Here is a 23,107-nt window from a genome sequence, read left to right as displayed (position 1 = left end):
CACGCTGCTCGATGACGCGGCGTCTTCACAGACGCAGCGCTGACCTTTGCTCCGTCACAGCCGTCGGCTGAGTCGGGTCACGTGCGGTGAGGAGCTGCTCCGCCGATAGCAGCCTTTTCCCCCTGGAGGCTTCGGCCAATGATGCTGGGGATGCATCGATTCCATCCGCCTCTGCTCTAGTGTCCATGATCGCAGTTCTAATCTGCCCTTTTTCACCTTATTTAAGACTGACGTCAAAGTGAAGCACGTCAGGTTCATTTATTTATTCTTCTTAATCGCGCCCAGTCTGCGCTAGCAGTATCGTGTTATACCCATGGGACTGGCTCCACCTCCAGCCTCCATCTAAACAAATCATTCACACTTTACTTAATGTCTGCAGGCGGTCACGTGACATTGGCCCCGAAAATAAACAGCGTGTTCCCAGAGCGCTGCAGTGCAACGCAGGGTCCTTTTACCTGGTAGCAGGACGTGACGTGAGAACGTCCGTGCATCGTCAGTGGAACCCCCGCGTGGCGCGTGAACGCTCCGTGACCTGGTCTGGGGCCGCCGCCTGGACGGGGGCTCGCGTTCCAGGTGTCGCCCACGCTGCTCCGTCCTCCGGGGTTCAAACTGTAGCGTTGTCATAACTGTGCTCCTCCATTGCAAAGACGGTGTGAAGCTCCAGGAGACGTAAAGAATGGTTTTATGTGCAGCTCTCACACTGACGCCTGCTTATACTTTATAACTAAAGCCAGTTGTTGCTGAGCCTGTTTTGGATGTTGAAAATGTGCATTTTTATGCTACTAAATTCTTCAAGCTTACATTTTTATTTATTTATTTTGCTCTTTTCGTCACTGTGGCCTACTGTGTGATTCAGGGTGATAGAATTTTTTTTTTAATTTCAGGACTTTTCTGACATTATCTCATGAGATTTCCCCAGATTTGCCAGAAAACCTCTTTTGATGCACTTGTTGAGTAACTCGCCCCTAACTCTGCAGAGATCTTCCCCGAAGCCCTGTCACTTTACAGCTTATCGTTCTACCACCGGCGCGACCCTGAAACTGGACAATCCAACATTTTCCAATTAGCGCGAATTAAGCAAAGGAGCAAATGTCAAAGCAGATTCTGAGTAGAGTCCCAAGGTCCTAACTTCACAATCCGGTGCTTTGGCAAAGCTCCACTTCAAATGAAATCAGGTCAGGATTTTCTCTCTCACTGAGAAAAGCACAAAGTCAGCAGAAAACTTTGGTTTGAGCTGGGCAAACACAGCAGCTCCGGCCCCGACAAGGCTTCCCCTGACTTTTGTTCTACTTAGCTGCAGCACGTCCTCCACCAACAAACCAACTTAACGTGTGCATTAATAGGCAGAGGATGACTTCCTGCCTTTTAGCATCCAGCCGTATCTCGCGTCAAACACCTCTGGTTCCCCTTTCAGATAAATGGATCCATCGCAGCATTGGCTTTGGGGGCGTCTTTGAAGCACACGAGGCTCAACGATCATTCTAAATAAGTCGGAGCAAAGTGCTTCACACGGACTAACGCTGAAGTCAGCTATTATTTTTTCCAGGACCTCCACGTGTGCCGCGTCTGGGATGGTCCGCGCCGCGGCCCCTGATTGGACGCACCCTCCGCTCGGCTCGCGCGCCCGCGGTCTCATCCCGGGGGGCGGGGCCTGCGCCGCACTGTCGCCCGCGATTGGCGGAAAGTGAGCGGATTCGCGGCTCCGCTTGCGTCCGAGCTGCAGGTCGCGCCTTATAAATGCAGCCTCCCGCCGGCGGAGCAAGATGAGCACGGGCAGCCCGAGGAGCAGAGTCCGGCCCCCGCCCCATGATCTTAGTGAGGAGGATGCTGCAGCAAGCTCTTCGAGTGTCCGGCCGGAGCGCCTTCCCCCTGGTCAAGTGGATGGAGAGGTGGGCCGAGGGCGCGTCCGTGGGTCCCGAGGCGACCGAGCGGAAGGCGGCGAGGACGCTGGAGGACATGCCCGGACCGTCGCTCGTCAGCTTCGCGTGGGACCTGTTCGCCAAGCGAGGACTGTCACGACTGCACGAGTTACAGGTACGTGAAAGTGATGAGAAACCCAATAGACTCCGTTTGGCTTTGTATTTTATTAGTTGTATTATTATTATTATTACACACAGAGAAATAGCTCGTGGACTTAAGGTTTCCACTTTCTGGAAATAGAGCTTTCAGTTTTGTGCAAGTTGTACAGGTGAAGTGCAAACTAGTTGTGATGGACTCAGCATTTAGCTTTTTATACGTTCTCCTGCACAGTCTAGACTAGACTAAAATGTGAGCAATGATCACAGACAAGGGCCATTGTAATTAGATCCACTGTGATGTGTGGGCCCTCCTGCTAAGTAGAGGAGAAGCTTTGGTTGATGATAGGTACTTTATAAATAATAAGCATCCGCGGTCTGGAGGAGCCTGCAGCAGCTTCAGGGCTCCAGTTGCACCGTTGCCTGCAGAGCTGTGACACTGTCCGTGCTCCCTCTCGTGTCCCAGCTGGAGGGCGTGCGGCGCTACGGCCCCGTGTGGAAGGCCAGCTTCGGCCCCATCCTGACGGTGCACGTGGCCGAGCCGGCCCTCATCGAGCAGGTGCTGAGGCAGGAGGGCCAGCACCCCATGCGCTCGGACCTGTCCTCCTGGAAGGACTACAGGAAGCTGAGAGGGCACCACTACGGGCTGCTGACGGCGTGAGTGCCACCGCGGTGCGGTCGGGTCCAGATCGGCCAGCGTCAAGCACGGATGCGCGTGCTTGACGCTGGCCGCCGTGCACGTGTGTTTCCAGGGAGGGGGAGGAGTGGCAGGCGGTGAGGAGCCTCCTGGGGAAGCACATGCTGCGGCCGAAGGCGGTGGAGGCCTACGACAAGACGCTGAACAGTGTGGTCGGCGACCTCGTGGCCAAACTCCGCCTCAGCAGACGCCGCCGGGGCCTCGTCACGGACGTCGCCAGCGAGTTCTACCGCTTCGGCCTCGAGGGTACGTCTTTTGCTCACGCTACCGTGGGGAAGAAGAGCTTCAATGGACTAAACACTAGTTCAGTCTGCGGTTGCAGCTCCCAAACATTTACTGTCAAGTGACTGCTGTTAAATAGAAACGTGTCAAGAACCAGATTAGATACGGGAACAACTGAAAGAATCAATCATTCACGTCCTGTTTCCTTCCTTGGTTTCTTTCCCACAGGCATTTCCTCGGTGCTGTTTGAATCCAGGATCGGTTGCCTGGACGAGGTGGTTCCCGAGGAGACCGAGCGCTTCATCCAGTCCATCAACACCATGTTTGTGATGACGCTGCTCACCATGGCGATGCCGAGCTGGTTGCACCAGCTGTTCCCCAAACCCTGGAAGGTCTTCTGTCAGTGCTGGGACTACATGTTTAGCTTCGGTAGGCTGCCGCAAAACATCAGCAAAAGAATGAGCACATGTAAAATGTCACAGAAGAGAGAAGGGTGTGTCGCAGTGTGATCAGCGCTGGTTGCTGCTCCGCCGTCGTTGCACCCACTCTTGCAGTATATTAAGACTTATCCAGATCTGACATGTTTAAAATAATCACACTGGTCCAGACTGGATCAGGAAGCAGGAGATTAAAGGCCTTAACCCTCACGCACGACAACAGCATCCAAGCTGAGACCAAAGGACAGGCACAATAATCAAGTTGGGAGTTCAACCGATGCAGTGGTCGTGTGACTTGTCAATCACCGGTTTATATCCAGCGTGGCTCATACCGCTGTATCTGTGCCCGTAGCCAAAGGTCACATTGACCAGCGCATGAAGGCCGAGGCGGAGCGGGTGGCCCGCGGGGAGACGGTGGAGGGCCGCTACCTCACCTACTTCCTGTCCCAAACCAAGCTGCCCATGAAGACGGTCTACAGCAACGTCACAGAGCTCCTGCTCGCCGGAGTTGACACCGTAAGCCTGACCCCGACTTCCCCAGAGACCCTTCCCTCCGCACGCATTCATAACCCCCCCCCCCTCTTGACGCCCTGTTTCCAGATCTCCAGCACCCTGTCCTGGACGTTGTACGAGCTGTCCCGTCACCCCGAGGTGCAGGCGTCGCTGCGGCGCGAGGTGCTGGACGTGATGCAGGGCCGCCGCGAGCCGGAGGCGGCGGACGTGGCTCGCATGCCGCTCCTGAAGGCCACGGTCAGAGAGGTGCTGAGGTACGGGTCTGAAGGTTGAACCTGAACGCGTCGCGCTGAAGGTCGGGCCGTCAGTATTAAATGGAAACGTCGTTTTCCAGGTTGTACCCTGTAATCCCGGCTAATGCGAGAGTGATTCCTCAACGAGACATCCAGGTTGGAGACTACCTGATCCCCAAGAACGTGAGTGACGCTCCCACACTCATAATATCACATTACTTAATGCAGTGTTCTCACTAGAAAACCTTGGGCACATTCACCATGTTCACGTCCCGCCTTGATGTCTCTCCATCCAGACTCTGATCACCTTGTGCCACTTTGCAACATCACGGGATCCGGACGTGTTCTCGGATCCGGATGAGTTCCAGCCGCACCGGTGGCTGAGGAAGGAGCAGGCCCACCACCCGTACGCCTCGCTGCCCTTCGGGGTGGGGAAGCGCAGCTGCATAGGCCGTCGCATCGCTGAGTTGGAGCTGTACCTCGCTCTGTCCAGGGTGAGTGGACCAGACGGATTCATTAATATGATCCCGGAAAGTGAGAGATTAGTGAGCTGCTTTTAAAACACTAGGGCCCAAACCTGGTGTTAGATGAATATATTCATAGAGAAAATAGTTAATACAACTACAGTGTAATTTCATGACAGCATCACAGGGAATTAACAGGATCTGCAGTATTGCTGACAAATCCTCTTGCTGCACCTTTTCTTGGAACACTGTGGAAAAAATGAAAGGGGCTTTAAGCCACTGTGTCCAGCGCCTATTTACCCAAGTTGATTACTTAATCCAGGCATTTGTGTTAAAAATCACTCCCCAGCGCCTCTCGCTTGTGTTGTAGTAAATCTGTTTTCCCCGTTTCTGCTCTTCTCAGATCCTAATGGAGTTCGACGTGAAACCGGACCCAGAAGGGGCTTCTGTGAAGCCCATGACACGCACGCTTCTGGTTCCTGAAAGTATGATTAACCTGCAGTTCATTGAACGATGACCCGTGCTCCGGAGCTGTCTGCTGCGTGGAGGTGCAAGCGAGTCCCTCTGAGGTCGGGGGGCACAGTTATCTCAAGGAGCGCCGACCTGCTGCACACAGCCGGTTGGATCGGAGCGGACCTTCAGCCTTTGGCCTTCAATCTGTGGCCTTGTGCCTCTTTGAGGCCTTGCACGTACAGAAGGTCAAATACGTGGGGCGAGAGGAATGATGGCTCATGTGTGAGGCTTTGCACTGGGAGAACTGGAACTCCAGACGTAATACTGGGCTTTGAAAGAATACAGAATGACAGTTGACCACTTATTTGCACAGGGGCTAATAACAAGCAGGTCATCCACCGATTCCTTTAAAAAAATAATTTTATCCCTAAATGCCATATATGCTACTGGTGCATTACACTCTGGACTGCACATTCCTGTGCGGATCATTAACAGACCGTGGAGACGATGTTTCCAATATGAGCAGCTCTTACTGAGCTCTTGTTATCTAGGTATAATGTTCGCTAGTGTGTTCATAAGGTGCTTACTGTGAGAAACCTGTATTGACTGGTTCCTTCTTTTTTCAAAAATTGGCAGCTGTTGAAATTCTGGTGCCGCTGAAATCCCACAACTAGGCCATTCTGCACTCAGGGTTTGTGTTTGTGTTCATATTTTTTTGTTGTATGTAACAATTGTACAGTGCAGCACAATGCAAGTGTGTCTGTCTTTTAATATTTGTATGTCTGAACCTGCCACTTTGTAACATAGCCATAGTTTGTAAACTTGTACAGTTTGCAGTATCTGAACTCTGTATTTATTATAATTTAACATGTTAGCGCAAACGTCAATAAAAGAATATTCAAGTTAAATGTTCACCTGTGTCGACTCTATTTGGACTATTACCTGAGGAGCCAGTTACTGTCAATAATTTCACATTTTGATTGCGCATTTAATTCTGCTTCAACAACAGCTGCAATATGAGGCAATATTACAAACATGAGACACGTTCCTAATTGTCGTTCTGAAGCCAGCTAAAGCACGTAGGCAGCTGTTTCTAAGAAGCACAATTCCGACTATCAAAGTTCCTGTGACATGAGTTGCAGCAGCTGTGGATCAATAATTTGGATCAAAACCTCTCCACTAACTTGCTCAACATGATGTCTAACCTAAAACCAAAGAGCTGCCTGGAAACAATTTATAGTAAAGTTCATTAACATGTAACATCAGTTTGGAGAAAACCATCTGTGATCAGTGTGAATGGACTTTCAGCTTTGTGGACTTGAAATCATTTACTGTTTGTGTTTGATCTATCTGGCTTTTACCCCAAACAGGTGTTTGATATGTAGGAACTGAGCAATAAAAGACCTTCTAAGATCAACATTTGACTTTGGAAAAGCAGTGAGTTAGGAAAATATTTCTGACTAATACCTTACACTAGGTAAACCCTGAAATCATTGTAAATACATTAGCACTGAAAAGGTTTTAGATTTCTTGTGGGAAAAAGAACCTGCAGTTGGTCAATTAAACAAATTGGCAGAGTCAGTATACTGTAAAATTAAATGTGGTGAATTGATTTGAAATCACTAAAATATATTTGTTCATTATAAAAAGCAAACATTATTAACAAATAAGCTACTAAAATTGGGTAGTAGACTGATTGGAAACCTCCTTATTTCTATTTCTTTATTATAAAGGTACTTGTTTCAGATGCAGTTTCTCCTCCGCTCCAAGAGGCGGCGCCAACGGAACACAAAGACTTAGTAAACTTACCAGAAGTAAACCACCATGCTAGCAAAGATGCTAACGCTACTTGACATTCATGTTGCCAGTTAGCCATGTAGCTATCAAATACGGTGCTTGTAAAAGTCAAAAGTAGAATATACAGACATTGGTTTAAAGGTAGATATACAACGAAGCGCTATAACAAAGAAAGGTGAGTCAGGAGAGTGGAAAGCTAGTTGTATTAGCTCGCAATCTGGCTAACGTACCGCAAGGACATTGTATTAGCTAAGCTAACGATAGCTAGCCAGCAAAAACAGCGTTATTTGAAATAAACGATTTAGTTGGCTAAACTGGGTTATCGTGTAATTTTACATTGAGGTTATATTAAGTTTTGTATAATATGCTGTGCATTCAAACACACGGAGAAGCCAAACATCTGGTTGACGCTACATGTAAACAAAAGACGCTGTTTGTCTGCCACTGCTATGCTGAGACTCGAGCTCACATTTACTGGTCAAAAACACAAATTAACGTTAGCTGTAAATGCCTCTGTAAATTAATAACTTGAATAAATAATTATGAGGCTTAGTGGACGCTTGTAACCTTTATCGTAATGGTGTTTAGCACAAGAGAATGAGTAAACACCAACCAAACACTGCTGAACCTTCCTTTATTATTCGCTTTCTCTTCATCTTGTTTATTCACAAACCTCCACTTTCAGAATACGTTATTTTTGTTCTGTAGATAACATATCTTCGTTTGTATGTCTTAACCGCACACTAAATGTTTATAACACAAACTATCAAAGACGTGTGATCATATGTCGTCTCTTGCCGATCAGGAGTATGTGAATTCTGCCTTTGCCTGATTGTGTTGTGGGTGAACAGATGCAAGCAGGTGACCCAGTGGTTGGTGCAGCCATTGCAGTAGCTGGTGCTCAGAGTCGGTCTGAGGATGAAGAGTCTCTTGGGGTGAAAGGTGTAAAAAGAACGGTGACACAAGCGTTTGGGAGTGGAGTTCCCAAACGCAGAAGTTCCTCCAGGTTTGACACTTTTCATTCCAACTGTGTACTTGTGTAGCTTTGTTGGCAGTAAAATAGACATGTGACTAAACTAGAAAATTCGGTATGGATAGTGTTGTTTTACTGTAAATGCTGGTGTTTAGACATGAATAGCTGCTTTATAAATAGGAATGTGCTTCACAGGTCTATCAAGAGGAAGAAGTTTGATGATGAGCTGGTGGAAAGCAGTCTGGTGAAGTCATCCAGTAGAGTTAAAGGCCCTCCTGTCATAGAACCCATCCGCTGTTCAGGGAGTGAACCTTCATCCAGCGAGAAGAAAAAGGTACTTGTGATCTGAAGGATTTGTCCATGTTGTCTTGAAATGGTATATATGACTGATATTTTTGTACCTTCAATGCTCCTTTATTTAGTTGACAAAATCAGGAACTGCTCTCACACCACCTCTCACTATGATGATAAATCCCGCACCCATCGCCAAAAGAGTGAAGAAAAGCAAGCAGCCACTACATATCACTAAAGACCTGGGCCGGTGGAAACCCACAGATGACCTGCTGCTTATAAATGCGGTTTTGCAGGTGAATAATGCAGCAGTTGCAGTCATTGTTCAAGAAAATAAATATTGTTTTAGAATTAAAGTGAATTGTTTGTCACAGGACTGATCTTGTGTTTAAATGTGTCTTTAGACCACAGACTTGACATCTGTTCATCTGGGGGTCAAGTTCAGCTGTCGTTTTACTTTACGGGAAATTAAAGAGAGGTGGTACGCTCTGCTCTACGACCCAGTTATCTCAAAGTAAGAACAAGGCTGTTCCTTCAACCTTCTATATTTAACTTTTTTTTGACATCCCTAACCTTTAATTATATATATATATATATATTTTATTTTTAATTTAAACCTTTCTATCAGGCTGGCGTGGCAGGCCATGCGGCAGCTTCACCCAGAAGCTATTGCAGCCATTCAAAGCAAAGCTCTCTTCAGTCAGAATGAGGAGGCACTGCTGGCTAAGATCAGTTCAGTAAGTGAAATAGATTAGTAGAAATGTCTGACCAGTTTTGATGTCTAACAGAAAGATTACTTTGGGACTCGGAAAGTTAATGAAAAGCTCACGCAGCACATTGCTTTATTCAGTATTTAGGAGTTGAAAGTATCTCTCTCTCGTCTCTCATAATCTATAACCCGTAAACATATATTATTACCGGTTTAATTGTAAGCTATGAAAAACATGATATTTTTATTTGTACAAACCAGTGTTTCTGTATTATGTTTGTCAAAAACAGACCAGTCAGCCCAAACTAGATGTGTTTCAGGAGCTTTTGGGCAAACATCCCGGTGTTTTTCACCCATCTCGCACTCCCAAGAGTCTGCTGGTACACTGGCAGCTGCTAAAACAATACTATCTACTGGATGATCAGAGTGGTGAGTTAAGTGGCTTACTCATAGAGTTTAGCTATTCTGTTTGTTTTTTTCTGGAAAAATGCAAAGAAGAAGGTTTGTAAAAATCTGTCTAGACAACAAAGGCCACAGCTCAATTCAGGCAGTAAATGGAAGAACTTCATGGTTAATTGTCTTGGTATCTTGGTTGTCTTTTTCAGTCCAGCCTCTCCCTAAAGGCGACCAGGTCCTCAACTTCTCTGATGCCGAGCAGATGGTTGATGATGTGAAGTTAAAGTCAGTTTTTTACTTTTTATCATTTATTTCACACTTTTCTCACCCAAATAATGTGGTTGCATGACTTCTAAAGTTTCTTTTTTTTGGTTTTTCTATTTACACAGGGAAAGCAGAGATGAGGTTTTGGAACATGGTAAGAAATCAATTATATATTTTACCATAACTGCTGTTAGGTTTCCTTTTGTTAGTTTGATATCAATACCAAATGGTGTTAAGTCATAATGTGTAACCTGTTATGAAGGAGGAATCTCAGATACATCATTACTTAATAAAAAAACCCCATAACTAAGCTGAATTTTTAGTTTGGTTGTTTTTCTCAAGGTCAAATATTAGATTGCAATTAAAGTTGGTATGTTCTAACGGGTCTTATTGTCACTGTATGATTGTTTTCTTCTCCTGCCTTTCAGAGCTGATGATTTCTGATCGCCACCAGAAAAAGGAGATCAGGCAGTTGGAGCAGGAGTTGCCTCGTTGGCAGGTCCTCGTGGATAATATAACCGGTACTTCTTAAGCAAAGGCAAATTCTTGTTATGGTTATGTTTTTTTAATGAAGTTCATGAAGGTTTTTTTGTGTGACCAGGGATGAGCATGCCTGATTTTGATAACCAGACACTGGCGGCACTACGGGGGCGAATGGTACGCTACCTCATGAGATCTCGAGAGGTATGTAATTGTCAAAAAAGAAAGGCGTAAAATGAGCTCAATTTTTCTCAAAGAAGAAACGTTGTATTGGTGATTTATTTCATGGATGCTGATGTATTTTTGTTCATGTTGACACAGATTACATTGGGCAGAGCAACTAAGGACAAACAGATAGATGTAGATTTATCGCTAGAGGGGCCTGCCTGGAAAATATCAAGAAAACAAGGTGACTGTCAAACTGTAACATGACATATGAAACAATGTTCTCAAATAACTTTCTGTGAGTTGAACTGATAAAGCTGTAACGGTGTATATGATGTTCTATAGGAATTATTAAACTGAAGAATAATGGCGACTTCTTCATTGCCAATGAGGGCAGACGACCTATCTACATAGATGGCAAACCAGTCTTATCAGGCAGCAAGTGGAAACTCAACAATAACTCGGTGGTGGAGGTGTGTCATCTGTACATATTTATATATTTCAATGGGCACTGACTGACACATGGCTAACATAGTGTGTCTGCTTCTCCAGATTGCAGGTCTTCGATTTGTGTTTCTAATTAACCTGGAACTGATCTCGCTAATAAAAGCTGAAGCAGCCAAAATGACGCAGCAGTGAAGGGCAGCCGTCCAGCTGACTCAGGACACGCTGGTCGACAAATGGAGCGGTTCCTTTGCTGGATAGGTTAACTGTCGTTCACAAGGCAGAGCAGTGCTACCACGAACTGACAGCCACCTGACATGTCCATGTTAAGCTCCAGAGAAACCCTGGAGGAAAATAATAACTGGTTTTATTTGGTGTTTGGACATTTTTCATGTTGTAATGTAGCCACTCTTGTGGTAAAGACTTGCTTTCTCTGGGTTTTTCCAAAATATTGTATTTAAATTCTGTAGTAAAGCTTTGTAAGAACATGAAACCTGTATTGCATGTAGTCACTTTACACATGAGCCTATATAGAGTTTTACATTCTGATAGGAAGTGACTGCTCAGTCAGACGGATGCTACAAACTTTTGACTGTAACTGTACTTCACACTGACAGTAGGTTGTGCTACAGAGAACTGTAGAGGCAGATAATGCCTAAAATATAATGTCTTAAGATATTAAGTCATTTACAGCTCCAGATTAACAGCGCCTCACTGTGCAAACTTCACACAATCGGCCTTTACTCCTAAACTAATATTTATTAAAGGTGTGCGTATGAAGGTGATTAGGGCCTGATCGTTGCTGAGCATTATGTGGAAATGTCAGGTAGAGCTGTCCTTTCCTTTGAGCTGATATATCTGAATGAACAAGACAGTTTGGTTTATTCACAAAGTGTTGTGCACTACAACAACAAATCACCTGATTAATTCATACACCCACAGTAGCTGCATGTATCATTACCATAAAGCACAAAATCTATTTCTGACTGAAACTGTTCTCATTAAACATAGATGGGTGCGTTCCTGCAACCACTGTTGCCACAGCAACTTGGTTCATTCACTGGATTTTTCCAAATGTGTCAGTCCTGATAATATTAAAGCAGGCACAGACGTTTTACGATGCACTGGTCAAATCCTGACTCACTTCCTTTGCAACCTTAATTTTTCCATGTATGAATAAAACTAAAAGAAGCTGCATTTGAGTGCAATGGGAAACAAAGGTTTTAATACCACAACCATGACATTTGTGTTTGTTTTGTCTACAGTTGAAGTAGGTTTTCACTGGAACTGTTGTGTTTTTGTCTATGTTCCCAGTTGCTGAAAAACCTTTAGTGGTGTGAATGGTTTGCCAAGTCTGCATCTGTTTATACTGTATGTACTTTACACAGCAGATGTAAGGCCAAGGTGGACTGTGCTGCACTAATCCTGTTTTCTGCTGGCATTTGTGTACAGTACAGTCTGAGCTGAGATTTAAAATAAAAATGTAGAGGACATGCTTTGACTCTGCTCTACATAAAAACACTACTCTGTGACTGTATTTTAATAGAGACTCAGCGATATGCCCTCGTCAGCTGACAATCTTATGCTTAGTTCATACCTTGGGCAAATATCTCTGCCTTGTTACTCTTTGTCTAGCAAGACTGATTACTGAAAGAGACGGAAAGTCTATCCTTAGGTAGCACAGTAGCTATTGTGTAATGCATTATTTACAGCTAATGATTATATAATTACTTGATTTTTGCCAAGATCTTTTGCAGCCCATTTTAATACGCACGGCTCAGCAAGTCTAGCATCATTTGTTCATCCATAAATAATTAACTACACCACAGCTTGGGTTCTTTCAGACTGGGCACACCTGCCTCGCATTGTCGAGGCGAGCTTTGGGTGGGCACAGCACGCTCAGAGATAAGAAACCCCACTTTACCAGTCGGCGTGAACGCCCCTCGGAGTTCGTGTAACGTTTACTGACTGAGCGAAACAGTTGCGTCGGCTGCGCGTCGTGGAGCGTCGGGCTTCGAGCTGGTGGTGACACGTGAGTGCTTCGGTTTGATTTAGATGAACAAGTGAAAGTCGGCATCGACGCGCGTGGTGTGTATGAGTGTGTGTGTGAATGAATGAATGGATTAAGTCACACATGCTAGCGTTCAGACACGAGCTTGCTAACGTGTGTTAGCCGAGCTAGCTGCTGCTGGGATGATGTGAATTTACCGGTCTATTTGCTTGTGTGAAGTAAAATCGATCCCGCGGGTTTGTTTTTTAGGCGGAGACACGAACTCTGTCAATATTAGTGTGCTTCTAAACATACTTTTGGAGAGATTTCCGCCGTCGCCAGCCTTCACAGAGTTGACAGATCAAACTGAAAGAAGTAACGCTTCACTTCATGCACTTTTATTGGATTCGCTAATGTTTCACCCAGTCAGTTATGTTTTGAGCACAGCTTGATAAAAATCAGTTCTGTTCCTCCAAAAAGAAAACTGTTTGTTTTCTTTGTTTGTGTGTTTGGCTGCTAGTTGTTTAAGGTCGTATCCCTTTGTAGAGACAGAATAAACGCAACACTGTTTTCTGTATTATACAATTCAGATTTTATATATAAACACACACAAACACAACAAATCAGTCATTAATCTCACAACTCTTTGTTTTCATTTGTTTTCATATTCTCCAGTTCATTTTGGATTCTTGGCCAATTTACTCCTTTTCCCCGATAGAAGCAGCAGCAGCTGCTACTGGGAGGATAATTGCTGATAACCTCTGCTAATCTCAATTGCCACTGTGATAAGACAGGTGTAATTAATAGATAAAGTGGAGTTTCCTCGCTGCTTTCGCTTATTTTATGGGTGACATGAATGTAATGCCCTTTCAAACCGGCTCGTGAGTATTTGCTACTGTGCTACTAAACGGTGTGAGCTGAAGTCCAGCGTTTCTGCTCTTTGAGGTTTACTCCCCCTCAGCTGGTTACTCCCCCTCCCTCCCCCTCAGCTGGTTACTGCTGTTGCAAACACGAGTTAAAAATTTACCCGGCCATCTTTAAAACCACTCAACGACCACGAAGACGGAGCATGAGTTCTTCAACTAGGCTGCATTGAAATAAATGATTTTATTATATTATACTGTAGCTTGCTGAACAGCTCTGGGTCGTGATAATGTGTCCTCACATGTGAACACTTCCATTAAGCAGAAAGACTCTTTTTTTTTAACATTTTAACATTCCTCATATATAAAAAGTCTTGTTATAATTACAGTTTTAAGGTAAAGACTTTAACAGTTCTGTTCAGTAAATGGCAGCTAATAGCGGGTAAATGAAGGGTGGTTTTATCCCATTGAGAACTAAATGAGTGTCCCCTGCTGTTCTCCAAGGCTGCACATAGCTCCAAAACACTTGACTGATTAAAAACCTGTGAAGTCCACAGAGCACACACTGTGCATGTCATCGCTGCTCATAAAGCTCATGAAGTCTGATTTTATTGTAGTTATTGCAACACAGCGATCAGAGTCCAGAGACACTTTAGTAAGAAAATATCCTGAAAAAATAAGTGATATAAAACCTGCATACCCATTTGTAAGAAACAAGATGCAGCAGAAACAAATATTTTTTTATGATGCGTCACAAATAAGTCTAGGAACTGTTGAATGTCGTTGTGAATATTTTAAAATAAATTGTCCGATTGGAAAATGGAAAGGATTTTTTTATGTTTACACTTGATAGTGAAATTACTTACTTTCTTCCTTCATAGAACAACAGTGCAATGCTGCTCAGACGCATCCACAGACTGACTCGCTTTGGCCCTGTCAGCACTCCGAGGTAAAGCACTGATACACAGTCAATGCTCTGACTTTATTAAAACGGACTGTGTTCTCCTTCTGTTCACAATGTGTCTCAGTAGGTCTGTTTACCCGCTCACTTTGCAATTATACCACAGCTGTGTAGTTAAGTTTCAACTTGTAGTTGTACTGGGAATAAACAAAGTTCATTCTAATGCTTGTCTTTTTATAGGTATCAGGTGGCCCCTTCTCTGGCAGCGTGTGCACTTCGCCTCTGCAGCAGCAGCAGTGGTGGTGATGGTGACCAGAGATCCTACCAACACACCCACATGCCCACCTGGAGACATGGCCTGGCTGGACTGCTGGCTGGTACAGGGGCTGTCCTGGCCTACGGACTCCATCAGCACCAGGTCAGAGGGAGGCAAGGTCTAAACAAAGCAGTCAGTGCTTTTGTTTTTGGTCTTTTACAGTACAGGAAATCATTTAATCTTTTATCGTCAGTAAATCATTACGTTGTTCTTCAACCAGAACAGTGAGCTGATGAACCCTCTGTCTACTCTGTCAGCTCATGCGTCATTTCCACATTCAATGCAATTCAAGGTTTAAACAAAATTTATAAAGGTCACATAAGAAACAGATGATGACATTTTCCATTTCCCAGAATGATGAATGCAGAAACCTTTTCACAACATTCTAGTTAAGCCATTGTTTAATTTTTCATTTTTGTCATGAACTCTAAAGTGCATTTCATTTGCCACAATTAAATTGTGGCAAATGGAACCTTTTTATTTTGTTGCAAACGGGGTGAAACATGCTGATGGGAAACATTAACCTTTCAAACAAGACTTTGTGTAGTAATAATAAGAGAAAATCATATATATTTGCTTTAGTTTTAATAGTTAATGCACAGCAGGTTGTTTAATATAAAAAAGCGATAGAAAAACATGCTGCTGCTGGATGAAGCACAAACGTCACTGTTGCATCTCTTCTCTCCTCTGCAGGCTGAGCGAGTGGACACCGGTAAAGCGGAGTTAACAGAGAACAGCTCTGCACTTCCAGTCTTCAGCCAGGAAGAAGTCACGAAGCACCGCTCTCTAGAAGACGGCGTGTGGGTCACCTACAAAGGCAGCGTCTATGACATCACTGAGTTTGTAGCCATGCACCCTGGTGGGGACAAAATCCTGCTGGCAGCTGGTGGTGCCCTGGAACCCTTCTGGGCCCTGTATGCTGTACACAACCACGAACACGTGCTGGAAATCCTCTCACAATACAAGGTGGGACACTCGCACATGAATACACAGTATTCACAGTGGAGAAGAGACTGGCACGCCCCCAAGTGGCCAGAAGAAAGATTGTCTTGTTCAAACATGAGAGGTTTAATAAAATGTTTCTTAAAGAATAAAATTATTTATTTATAAATGTTATTATTGTATTAATGGTATTTGCAATGTTGAAAAAATGTTTTTGTTTTTTCGCAAGGTTGGCGATCTGAGTGCAGAAGACATGAAAAAGCAGCAGAGTGTGAAAACGTCTGACCCCTACTCTTCGGACCCGGAGCGTCACCCCGTTCTGCGCGTTAACAACCTCAAGCCCTTCAACGCTGAGCCGCCTCCTGAGATCCTCTCCGACAGCTACATCACCCCTTCTGCGTTCTTCTTCAAAAGAAACCACTTGCCAGTTCCTCAGGTGGACCCGGCCTCTTATCGGCTTCATGTGGAGGGACTCCCTGGAGGAACGCTGACGCTAACTCTGGAAGAACTCAAGACTCGCTTCCCCAAACACACGGTCACTGCTACGCTGCAGTGCGCAGGCAACCGGCGGTCTGAGATGAACAAGGTCAAGCTGGTGAAGGGGCTAAACTGGGGCATAGCAGCGATCAGCAACGCCACGTGGGGCGGAGCTAAACTCAGGGATGTGCTGCTGGCAGCTGGCTACGGACCAGAGGTGGCCCAGTGGGCTCGCCACGTCCAGTTTGAAGGACTGGACAAAGACGTGACGGGCACTGCCTACGGTTCCTCCATTCCTATAAACAAGGCAGCGAGCGAGGAGGGCGACGTGCTGCTGGCGTACGAAATGAACGGCGAGGAGCTGCCCGCCGACCACGGCTTCCCCATCCGCGTGGTGGTGCCAGGCACGGTGGGGGCACGTAACGTGAAATGGCTGGGGAGGATCGTGGTGAGCGCCCAGGAGAGCAGCAGCCACTGGCAGCAGAACGACTACAAGGGGTTCTCCCCCGGAACAGACTGGGACACGGTGGACTTCAGGTCCGCCCCGGCCATCCAGGAGCTGCCCGTCCAGTCTGCCATCACCTCGCCGCAGGACGGCGCCGCGCTCGATCGCAGCGCCGACAGCGTCACCGTCAAGGGCTACGCCGTGAGCGGCGGGGGCCGCGAGGTGATCCGCGTGGACGTTTCTCTGGACGGAGGCAGGACGTGGCAGGTGGCCCGGCTGCGGAGCGCCGACCAGCCGGACGCCCCCGATCTGCCCCCGCTGGGACGGGCGTGGGCCTGGAAGCTGTGGGAGGTGACGGCGCCTCTGCCTCCTGAGGCGCAGGAGCTGGAGATCGTGTGCAAGGCGGTCGACAACAGCTACAACGTGCAGCCGGACACAGTGTCTCCAATCTGGAACCTGAGGGGCGTCCTGAGTAACGCCTGGCACAGGGTGAAGGTGAAGGTCAGAGAGGACCACGGTGCAGAATAGACCCGCTGATTTTAACCGCCTCCAACGTACAAGAGATGACATTGTTCCATCTGGACAATATTATGAAGTATTAAGTACCGGAAAGTTTTTTTAGTACATAACTAGAGATGACTAAACTAAAACACGTCTCTATTCATCCAGTGATTTACAAGCATCGGTCTGAAGTGAGCACTTGATTCGGTTTATTCTGAATCTCTAATTTTTAATAATTATTTTTGTAATTACCATATTAGCATTGGAAATGTTTTAATACATTTAATAATTTTAGATGGCCAAAGTTAAATAATATTATAAAATGTCATTGAAATACATTATTTTTGCTACATAGTTACTTACTTTTAAATGAAGAGTTTCATTTTCATTTCACTTTATTTTGAAGTTTCTGCATCGGTGTTTTTGCTGATCATGAACTTTTGCGAAGGAAGATATTTAACTAGTTTAAAGAAACATTATTATAAGTTAGTCATTGGCAGATTCTTAGGGTTTGAGTTTAACCAGCAGGTCAGAGGTGAGTTCAGACCACATTCTCTACTAATGTTCATCACTTAGAGATTAAAATCTGAGGTTAACTCTTCGTGCTTCATATGTGAATGTAAGGAAAAATAGAGTTTTTCTAGACTATTACAACGCAGTGATTCAGTAAAAGAAGGCAAGAGTTGCTGCTCTATCCGCTTGACGGTGAGAGGAGTAGTAAATAATGTTTAAGGTGAGGTGTGCCACAGTCTTGACGTTAAGATAAATATCTGCCTCTTTTAGAACACGTGGTCACCGGAAAAACGCACAGCCTCCCCTGAAGACGACTTTGCTTTTCAGTGTTGTTCACTCATATAAATGTTAATTTTTATTTATTGAAAGCTAATGAATTCCTGCCTCTTCACACAGGCCAGCGATTGGTATTGACGTGCACTACATTTGTATAAGCTGCGTAGTTCTGGTGAATAAAGAGTTAAATTTTGACACTCAGTAGTTTCAAACTGGTTCGCTCTCGTTTCATGTGTGGGATTGAATACATCACTGTAGCTATCAAAAATCAAATAATTTAATGACACATAAGTGCATTTTCACTTTCTTATTAATGTTTCTGAAACCATGTCTAACCTGTATATAACTAATAGACAACCCTGGTACATGCTGGTTCTTTTGCTCATTTGGGACCAGAGTTAAATTAAATTATCCCATCGGGCTGCTTCTACTTTGTGTTGTAACAGAGGAAACAGGATATGAACTGACTCAGCTTCCTGACAACCAATGCAGCAGATGGCCAACAGGACAACAACAGGGATGATGGGAGAGTTTCATGACATTCAGTGTCAGATGTTACTAAATAAATGTGTTAGTTTGAGCAGTAAACAAGATTTCAGTTACAGTTTAATTTGTGGTTGGTAGTAACAGGGAGTTACTGGGTTGTCATGACGATGTGTAGCCTGGTCTTTTGCCCTCAGTGGGATGGAGACGTGGATGTTCTTCACATTCTAGTTCAGGATAAGTCCGGATCTAACCCAGAACATTCCCTACATGTTAAATATCACGTTCTCATTTAGTCAGTAGTTTCTGACGGAACTGAGCCACTGAGGAAGTTCGTTAGTCAATTTTATTATAAACTTTTTATTTGCTGCGTTTGACTCATGAATGACTAAGCCGAGTTGTGTTTACGGTCAGAACCTCCTGCAGAGTTTAGTTGGTTTGACAGAAACCATGACACTGGGATGAGCACAACCGGCCACTACTCATAAGGTCATGAGGAGAAATGACCGAGAGGAGGATTAACAAAAACACAGGAGAGGACGGGACTGTGTGTTGACCTCATCCATGTTCCCGCTTTCTGTTCCTTATTTCTGTGTCGGTAACAATCGTCCTGTCACAACCTTGTCAAATATGGTAGAAAGGGAGCAGACGGAGCTGACTGTGAACATCACCGCACAGAGAACTGTCACACCTGTGGGAAATGCAAATGAGTGCAGAACGCATTCTGCGTGTGGTCAGTTGTGATGGAGTGAGGAATCTGCCACATGTGGACGGAACCGGCGATGGTTTTAGAAAAAAAGAGACAGATCTCACCTCCATAATCATTGTTGTGTAGTAACCAGGGCCTAGTAACACTTGCTGTAACTAGGAGTTTGTCTGAGAGGATGTGGCTCATATCCCTTTATGATAGTGGAGCAGACGAAGGATGATCCCTCCTCTCGCCAGGAAAATAAAGTCGGATTGAAGTTGAGCATTGGCCACAAACCTAAACGTGTGGTGTTCGCGTAACGTGTCAAGTTTAGGTCTGCATGGTTTCTCTGGGCTCTAATGATCCCGACCTGCGTCTTGACATCTTGACACCAGCTGTATTGTCGCTTTGCGCTACTAGAGCATTTCTACGTCAGAAAAAAGATTCAACAATATTTGGTGAAAATGTGTGAACTGACGGAATCTGGAAACAATATACGAAAAGACGATGCTGCTCTGATCACAAACTGAGTCACTGGGTAAAATTTGGCTGACGAGGTGAAAACCTAAAATAAAAGTCATTTCAACAGAAGCTGTGGTGGAACTAAATACTTCTACTTTATGACCAGGCTCCATCTGATAAAATTACCGAAACCTTAAAAGGTTGTATTACAGAAACATCATTTACGCACCAAACACCAACCAGTCCTTCTTTATTCATTCAAATGAACACTTTGAAGTGACATTTTAAATTTATAATAATTCACTGACATAAAAACAAAAGCATATGATGCTCACTGTGTGTGTGTGTGTGTGTGTGTGTGTGTGTGTGTGTGTGTGTGTGTGTGTGTGTGTGTGTGTGGAGGGGGCTAATAACAGACGCATGTGTCTCTGTGACTTGTAAACACAAACACTGTGTCACGGGGGGATAGGACAGGACACGACAGGAATGTGAGGGTGGAGGGTGAGGCAGCACCAGTGGGGGAAATACACAACAGCAGCGCATGACCCCTTGATTATTTTGGCCAATGATCATTATTATATATTATTATTATTCTAAAAGAACTTAAGAGAGTTCTCATCCAATTATCCAACACTGCAGCGCCGGTGTTGTGTCTGTGGCCTGGTGTATAGACTGCTGCTACAGCTCCACATCCTCCACGCACAGCTGTGCAGCGGAGCAGCAGGCCTGGCGGCGGGCCAGACGGCGGCTCTCGGAGTCCTCATTCCTCAGAGGTGGGTCATCGCGGGGGCTGAGTCACGCGCTGGGCCCGCTTAAAAGGCGCTGCAGCGAGCGCCGAGCGGAGTCCGCCGTGGGATCCAGGGGGGAGAACTTTTTTGTCCAGCTTCGGTTCTGGGGAGTTCGGAACAGAACGGAGCCATGGAGCGCGTGGAGCTGCTGCTGCTGCTGCTGTTTTCCGCCCTCGGCGGCGCTGTGTGCGCGGCGGTGCAGTGGAGGGAGCTGAACGAGGCCGAGGTGGGACTCAGATGCTTTCCACCTTCAGGCAGGTGGTCTCCCGTATTGACCCACTTCATGTTTCCAGGCGTATCTGCGGCGCTACGGCTACCTGAGCGGCCCGGCTGACCCAGAGCCCCCTCAGTACCTGGAGGAGGTGATCCAAGCTCTCAGGTAACAAAGCCGCCGCGCGCATGCGGACGCTTCCCTTTGCGAAGGCAGCGCGCGGACGTTGAGGCAGCCTTTGTTTCCAGCGTCTTCCAGAGGGTGAACGAGCTGCCACCTACTGGAGAGTTGGATGAAGCCACTCTGGAGGTGATGAGGCAGCCCCGCTGCGGCATGGAGGACCCCTTCAACAAGAAGCTCCACAAGTACAGAGTGATGGGTGAGCTCCACAGCTTCCAAAGGTCTCTGGGGGACGGCGTTAATTACAGGCCATCGCCCCCTTTCAGGTCACTGGAGGAAGAGGAGTCTGACCTATCGCATCTACAACTACACGCCTGACATGAAGAAGGCGGAGGTGAGGGCCGCCGTCCGCGCCGCCTTCAAGTACTGGAGCGACGAGGCCGCTCTGACCTTCAGAGAGGTCGACTATGGCAGAGCCGACATCAGGATCTCCTTCCACGGGAAGGACAGATACTGCTCCAGCCCGTTCGACGGCCGCGGTGAGCGTTCTTTCCACCCGTGGTGTTGCTGGCGTTACGTTCCTCGCTGGGCTCCCGTGACGCCGCTGTAAAACGCCCGCAGGTCACGTTTTGGCCCACGCTGAGTCGCCGGAATCCGGCCTGGTCCACTTCGACGAGGACGAGTTCTGGACGGAGGGGTCGTATTACGGCACCAACCTCCGGATCGTGGCCGCCCATGAAATCGGCCACGCCCTGGGACTGGGTCACTCCCAGTACAGGAGCGCCCTGATGGCGCCCGTCTACGCCGGCTACCGCGCCAACTTCAGGCTGCACTTCGATGACGTGACAGGCATTCAGTCGCTGTACGGTGAGTGTCCCACCACTTATTACCACAGCCAGTGAAAACATACACTCATCCTAAAAATAATATCCTGTGTGTTTCACAGGGAAACGCTTCTCCAGTACTTTAGCCAGTCCTACTCCTCCCCATTTACCCACAGACAGCAGCCAGGACTCTGAGGTGACCCCTGACCCCTGCACTGCCTCTCTGGACGCCATCATGTTGGGTAAGTTCTAGACTGGACTCTATCTGCACCTTTGGACCTGCCTTGAACCTTTTCATCATGTGAATCCGCTGTGTTCAGGTCCATGGAGGAAAACCTACGCCTTCAGCGGCGACTACGTGTGGACAATCTCGGACCTGGGACACAACACTCCCATGAGAATTGACAGGCTGTGGAGGGCGCTGCCCGGGAACCTGGACGCAGCCGTGCACTCCCCGAGAACCAACAAGACCTACTTCCTTAAAGGTTCAGGTTCTTGTCAAGGGGTTACTTTTTTCCATCTGCGATCGCATAACTGTGTTAATACTGCTCTGGTCGCAGGCAATAAAGTGTGGAGGTACAGCAGGTTCCTGCTGGACCACGGCTACCCCAAAGAGCTGAAGCGGATCCCTCCTCATATTGACGCAGCCCTGTACTTGGAGAAGAACAAGAAGCTGGTCTTTATTAAGGCAGGTCTCACACGTCAGTGCAGTAGAACCAGTCACTATGAGATCCTCAGCTTCATGTCGGCGCTCCTGTTTAGGGTTCGGAGCACTGGCAGTGGGACGAGCTCAAGTACACGGACCTGGCGATCTACCCCAAACCGCTGTCCATGCTCTTCAGCGGCGTGCCGTCCAGCCCGGACGCAGCGCTCACCTGGACCAACGGCAAGATCTTCTTCTTCAAGGGGGACGACTACTGGCGAGTGAACGGGCTGCTGAGAGCCGAGAAAGGATACCCGCTGAGCAAGAGGCAGCGCTGGATGCGCTGTTAGCGGCAGACCAGCAGGGGGCAGCAGGCCCCGGGGGGTCAGCAGGAAGGCCTGCTTCCGGTCGAGGGGCCTCTACAACCTCACAACCTCAACAGACTAACGAAGCTCATTCACAAACGCTAAGCTGGCATCAAGTTGCATCACTGGTGTATAATCGTTCTGCAGTGAGGTCACTGATGGGAAACTCTCCATTCTGCACAATTATTCCTTTTCTACTTCCTTTTTCTTGAATATTTCTGCTCTGTGGGTTATCTGTGTACTGATGTCAGTACTTCTTAGTATTTGTGAATCTCACATAGTACAGAAAAGAAAGTACTGTGGAGGTTGAGTTCACACCACTGGATTTCAACCAAGCTCGTACTTCCCCATGTCGCAGGCAGATTTCTGAGGCCTGTGTGTTTGTGTGACTGTGAGAATTATGTAAGATTTTATATGATGTCAGGAGAAACCTTATGTTTTTCTCTCTGACATGTGTGTTAGATTACGTTTCGTAATACTTTTGCTAAAATGTAAACCGCTGATGGGAGTGTGCACTTTGTGCTTGACATTGTTGAACCAATGAATCAATAGTTTGTGAGAAATCGCACGACAGAAAACTGTTTTGCTTTTTTATATGAAAATTAAATGTTTTGCATCAATAAACATAAAAAATGACATAGTTGCATGAACAACGTTTGGGTTTAAATGTTGAATCGTTGGCCTCTTTTACATTATGTGTGTCTGTGAAAAAAATGTTGGAGGCGCCATGGCAACCCCAACCAACT

At 46.3% G+C, this 23,107-nt stretch overlaps 4 protein-coding genes across 5 annotated transcripts; all 4 read left to right on the top strand.

The window, feature by feature from the left end:
• The first annotated feature begins 1,736 nt into the window (after positions 1-1,736).
• LOC114856290 (25-hydroxyvitamin D-1 alpha hydroxylase, mitochondrial) lies at positions 1,737-5,957 on the top strand. Its single transcript, XM_029152142.3, has 9 exons — positions 1,737-2,034; positions 2,482-2,672; positions 2,768-2,958; positions 3,163-3,363; positions 3,724-3,887; positions 3,972-4,138; positions 4,219-4,300; positions 4,414-4,611; positions 4,985-5,957. Exons 1-9 carry the CDS (start codon positions 1,807-1,809, stop codon positions 5,096-5,098), a joined length of 1,536 nt encoding a protein of 511 aa, XP_029007975.1. The 5' UTR covers positions 1,737-1,806; the 3' UTR covers positions 5,099-5,957.
• An 862-nt stretch (positions 5,958-6,819) lies between these two features.
• Positions 6,820-12,077, top strand: mcrs1 (microspherule protein 1). Its single transcript, XM_029151957.3, has 14 exons — positions 6,820-7,006; positions 7,683-7,837; positions 8,000-8,138; positions 8,227-8,391; positions 8,500-8,609; positions 8,724-8,832; positions 9,095-9,233; positions 9,410-9,485; positions 9,590-9,618; positions 9,893-9,985; positions 10,066-10,148; positions 10,266-10,353; positions 10,455-10,582; positions 10,662-12,077. Exons 2-14 carry the CDS (start codon positions 7,683-7,685, stop codon positions 10,746-10,748), a joined length of 1,401 nt encoding a protein of 466 aa, XP_029007790.1. The 5' UTR covers positions 6,820-7,006; the 3' UTR covers positions 10,749-12,077.
• Positions 12,078-12,427: 350 nt separating this feature from the next.
• Positions 12,428-17,978, top strand: suox (sulfite oxidase). 2 transcript variants are annotated; one of them, XM_029151790.2, is made up of 5 exons: positions 12,428-12,585; positions 14,288-14,355; positions 14,548-14,725; positions 15,317-15,589; positions 15,795-17,978. In XM_029151790.2, exons 2-5 carry the CDS (start codon positions 14,300-14,302, stop codon positions 17,013-17,015), a joined length of 1,728 nt encoding a protein of 575 aa, XP_029007623.1. In that variant the 5' UTR covers positions 12,428-12,585; positions 14,288-14,299; the 3' UTR covers positions 17,016-17,978. The 2 variants fall into 2 exon arrangements, with proteins under 2 accessions (XP_029007623.1, XP_029007624.1); XM_029151791.3 differs by having other exon boundaries at positions 12,452-12,641.
• Positions 17,979-20,093: 2,115 nt separating this feature from the next.
• mmp19 (matrix metallopeptidase 19) lies at positions 20,094-22,997 on the top strand. Its single transcript, XM_029151218.3, has 9 exons — positions 20,094-20,424; positions 20,492-20,577; positions 20,658-20,788; positions 20,856-21,068; positions 21,151-21,396; positions 21,476-21,595; positions 21,674-21,838; positions 21,914-22,041; positions 22,116-22,997. The coding sequence occupies exons 1-9, from the start codon at positions 20,329-20,331 to the stop codon at positions 22,344-22,346; spliced, it is 1,416 nt and encodes a 471-aa protein (XP_029007051.1). The 5' UTR covers positions 20,094-20,328; the 3' UTR covers positions 22,347-22,997.
• The last annotated feature ends 110 nt before the right edge of the window (positions 22,998-23,107 follow it).

Source organism: Betta splendens, chromosome 5, assembly GCF_900634795.4.
Source record: "Betta splendens chromosome 5, fBetSpl5.4, whole genome shotgun sequence".
Taxonomy (NCBI): Eukaryota; Metazoa; Chordata; class Actinopteri; order Anabantiformes; family Osphronemidae; genus Betta; species Betta splendens.
This window is presented reverse-complemented; position numbering and strand designations above follow the sequence as displayed.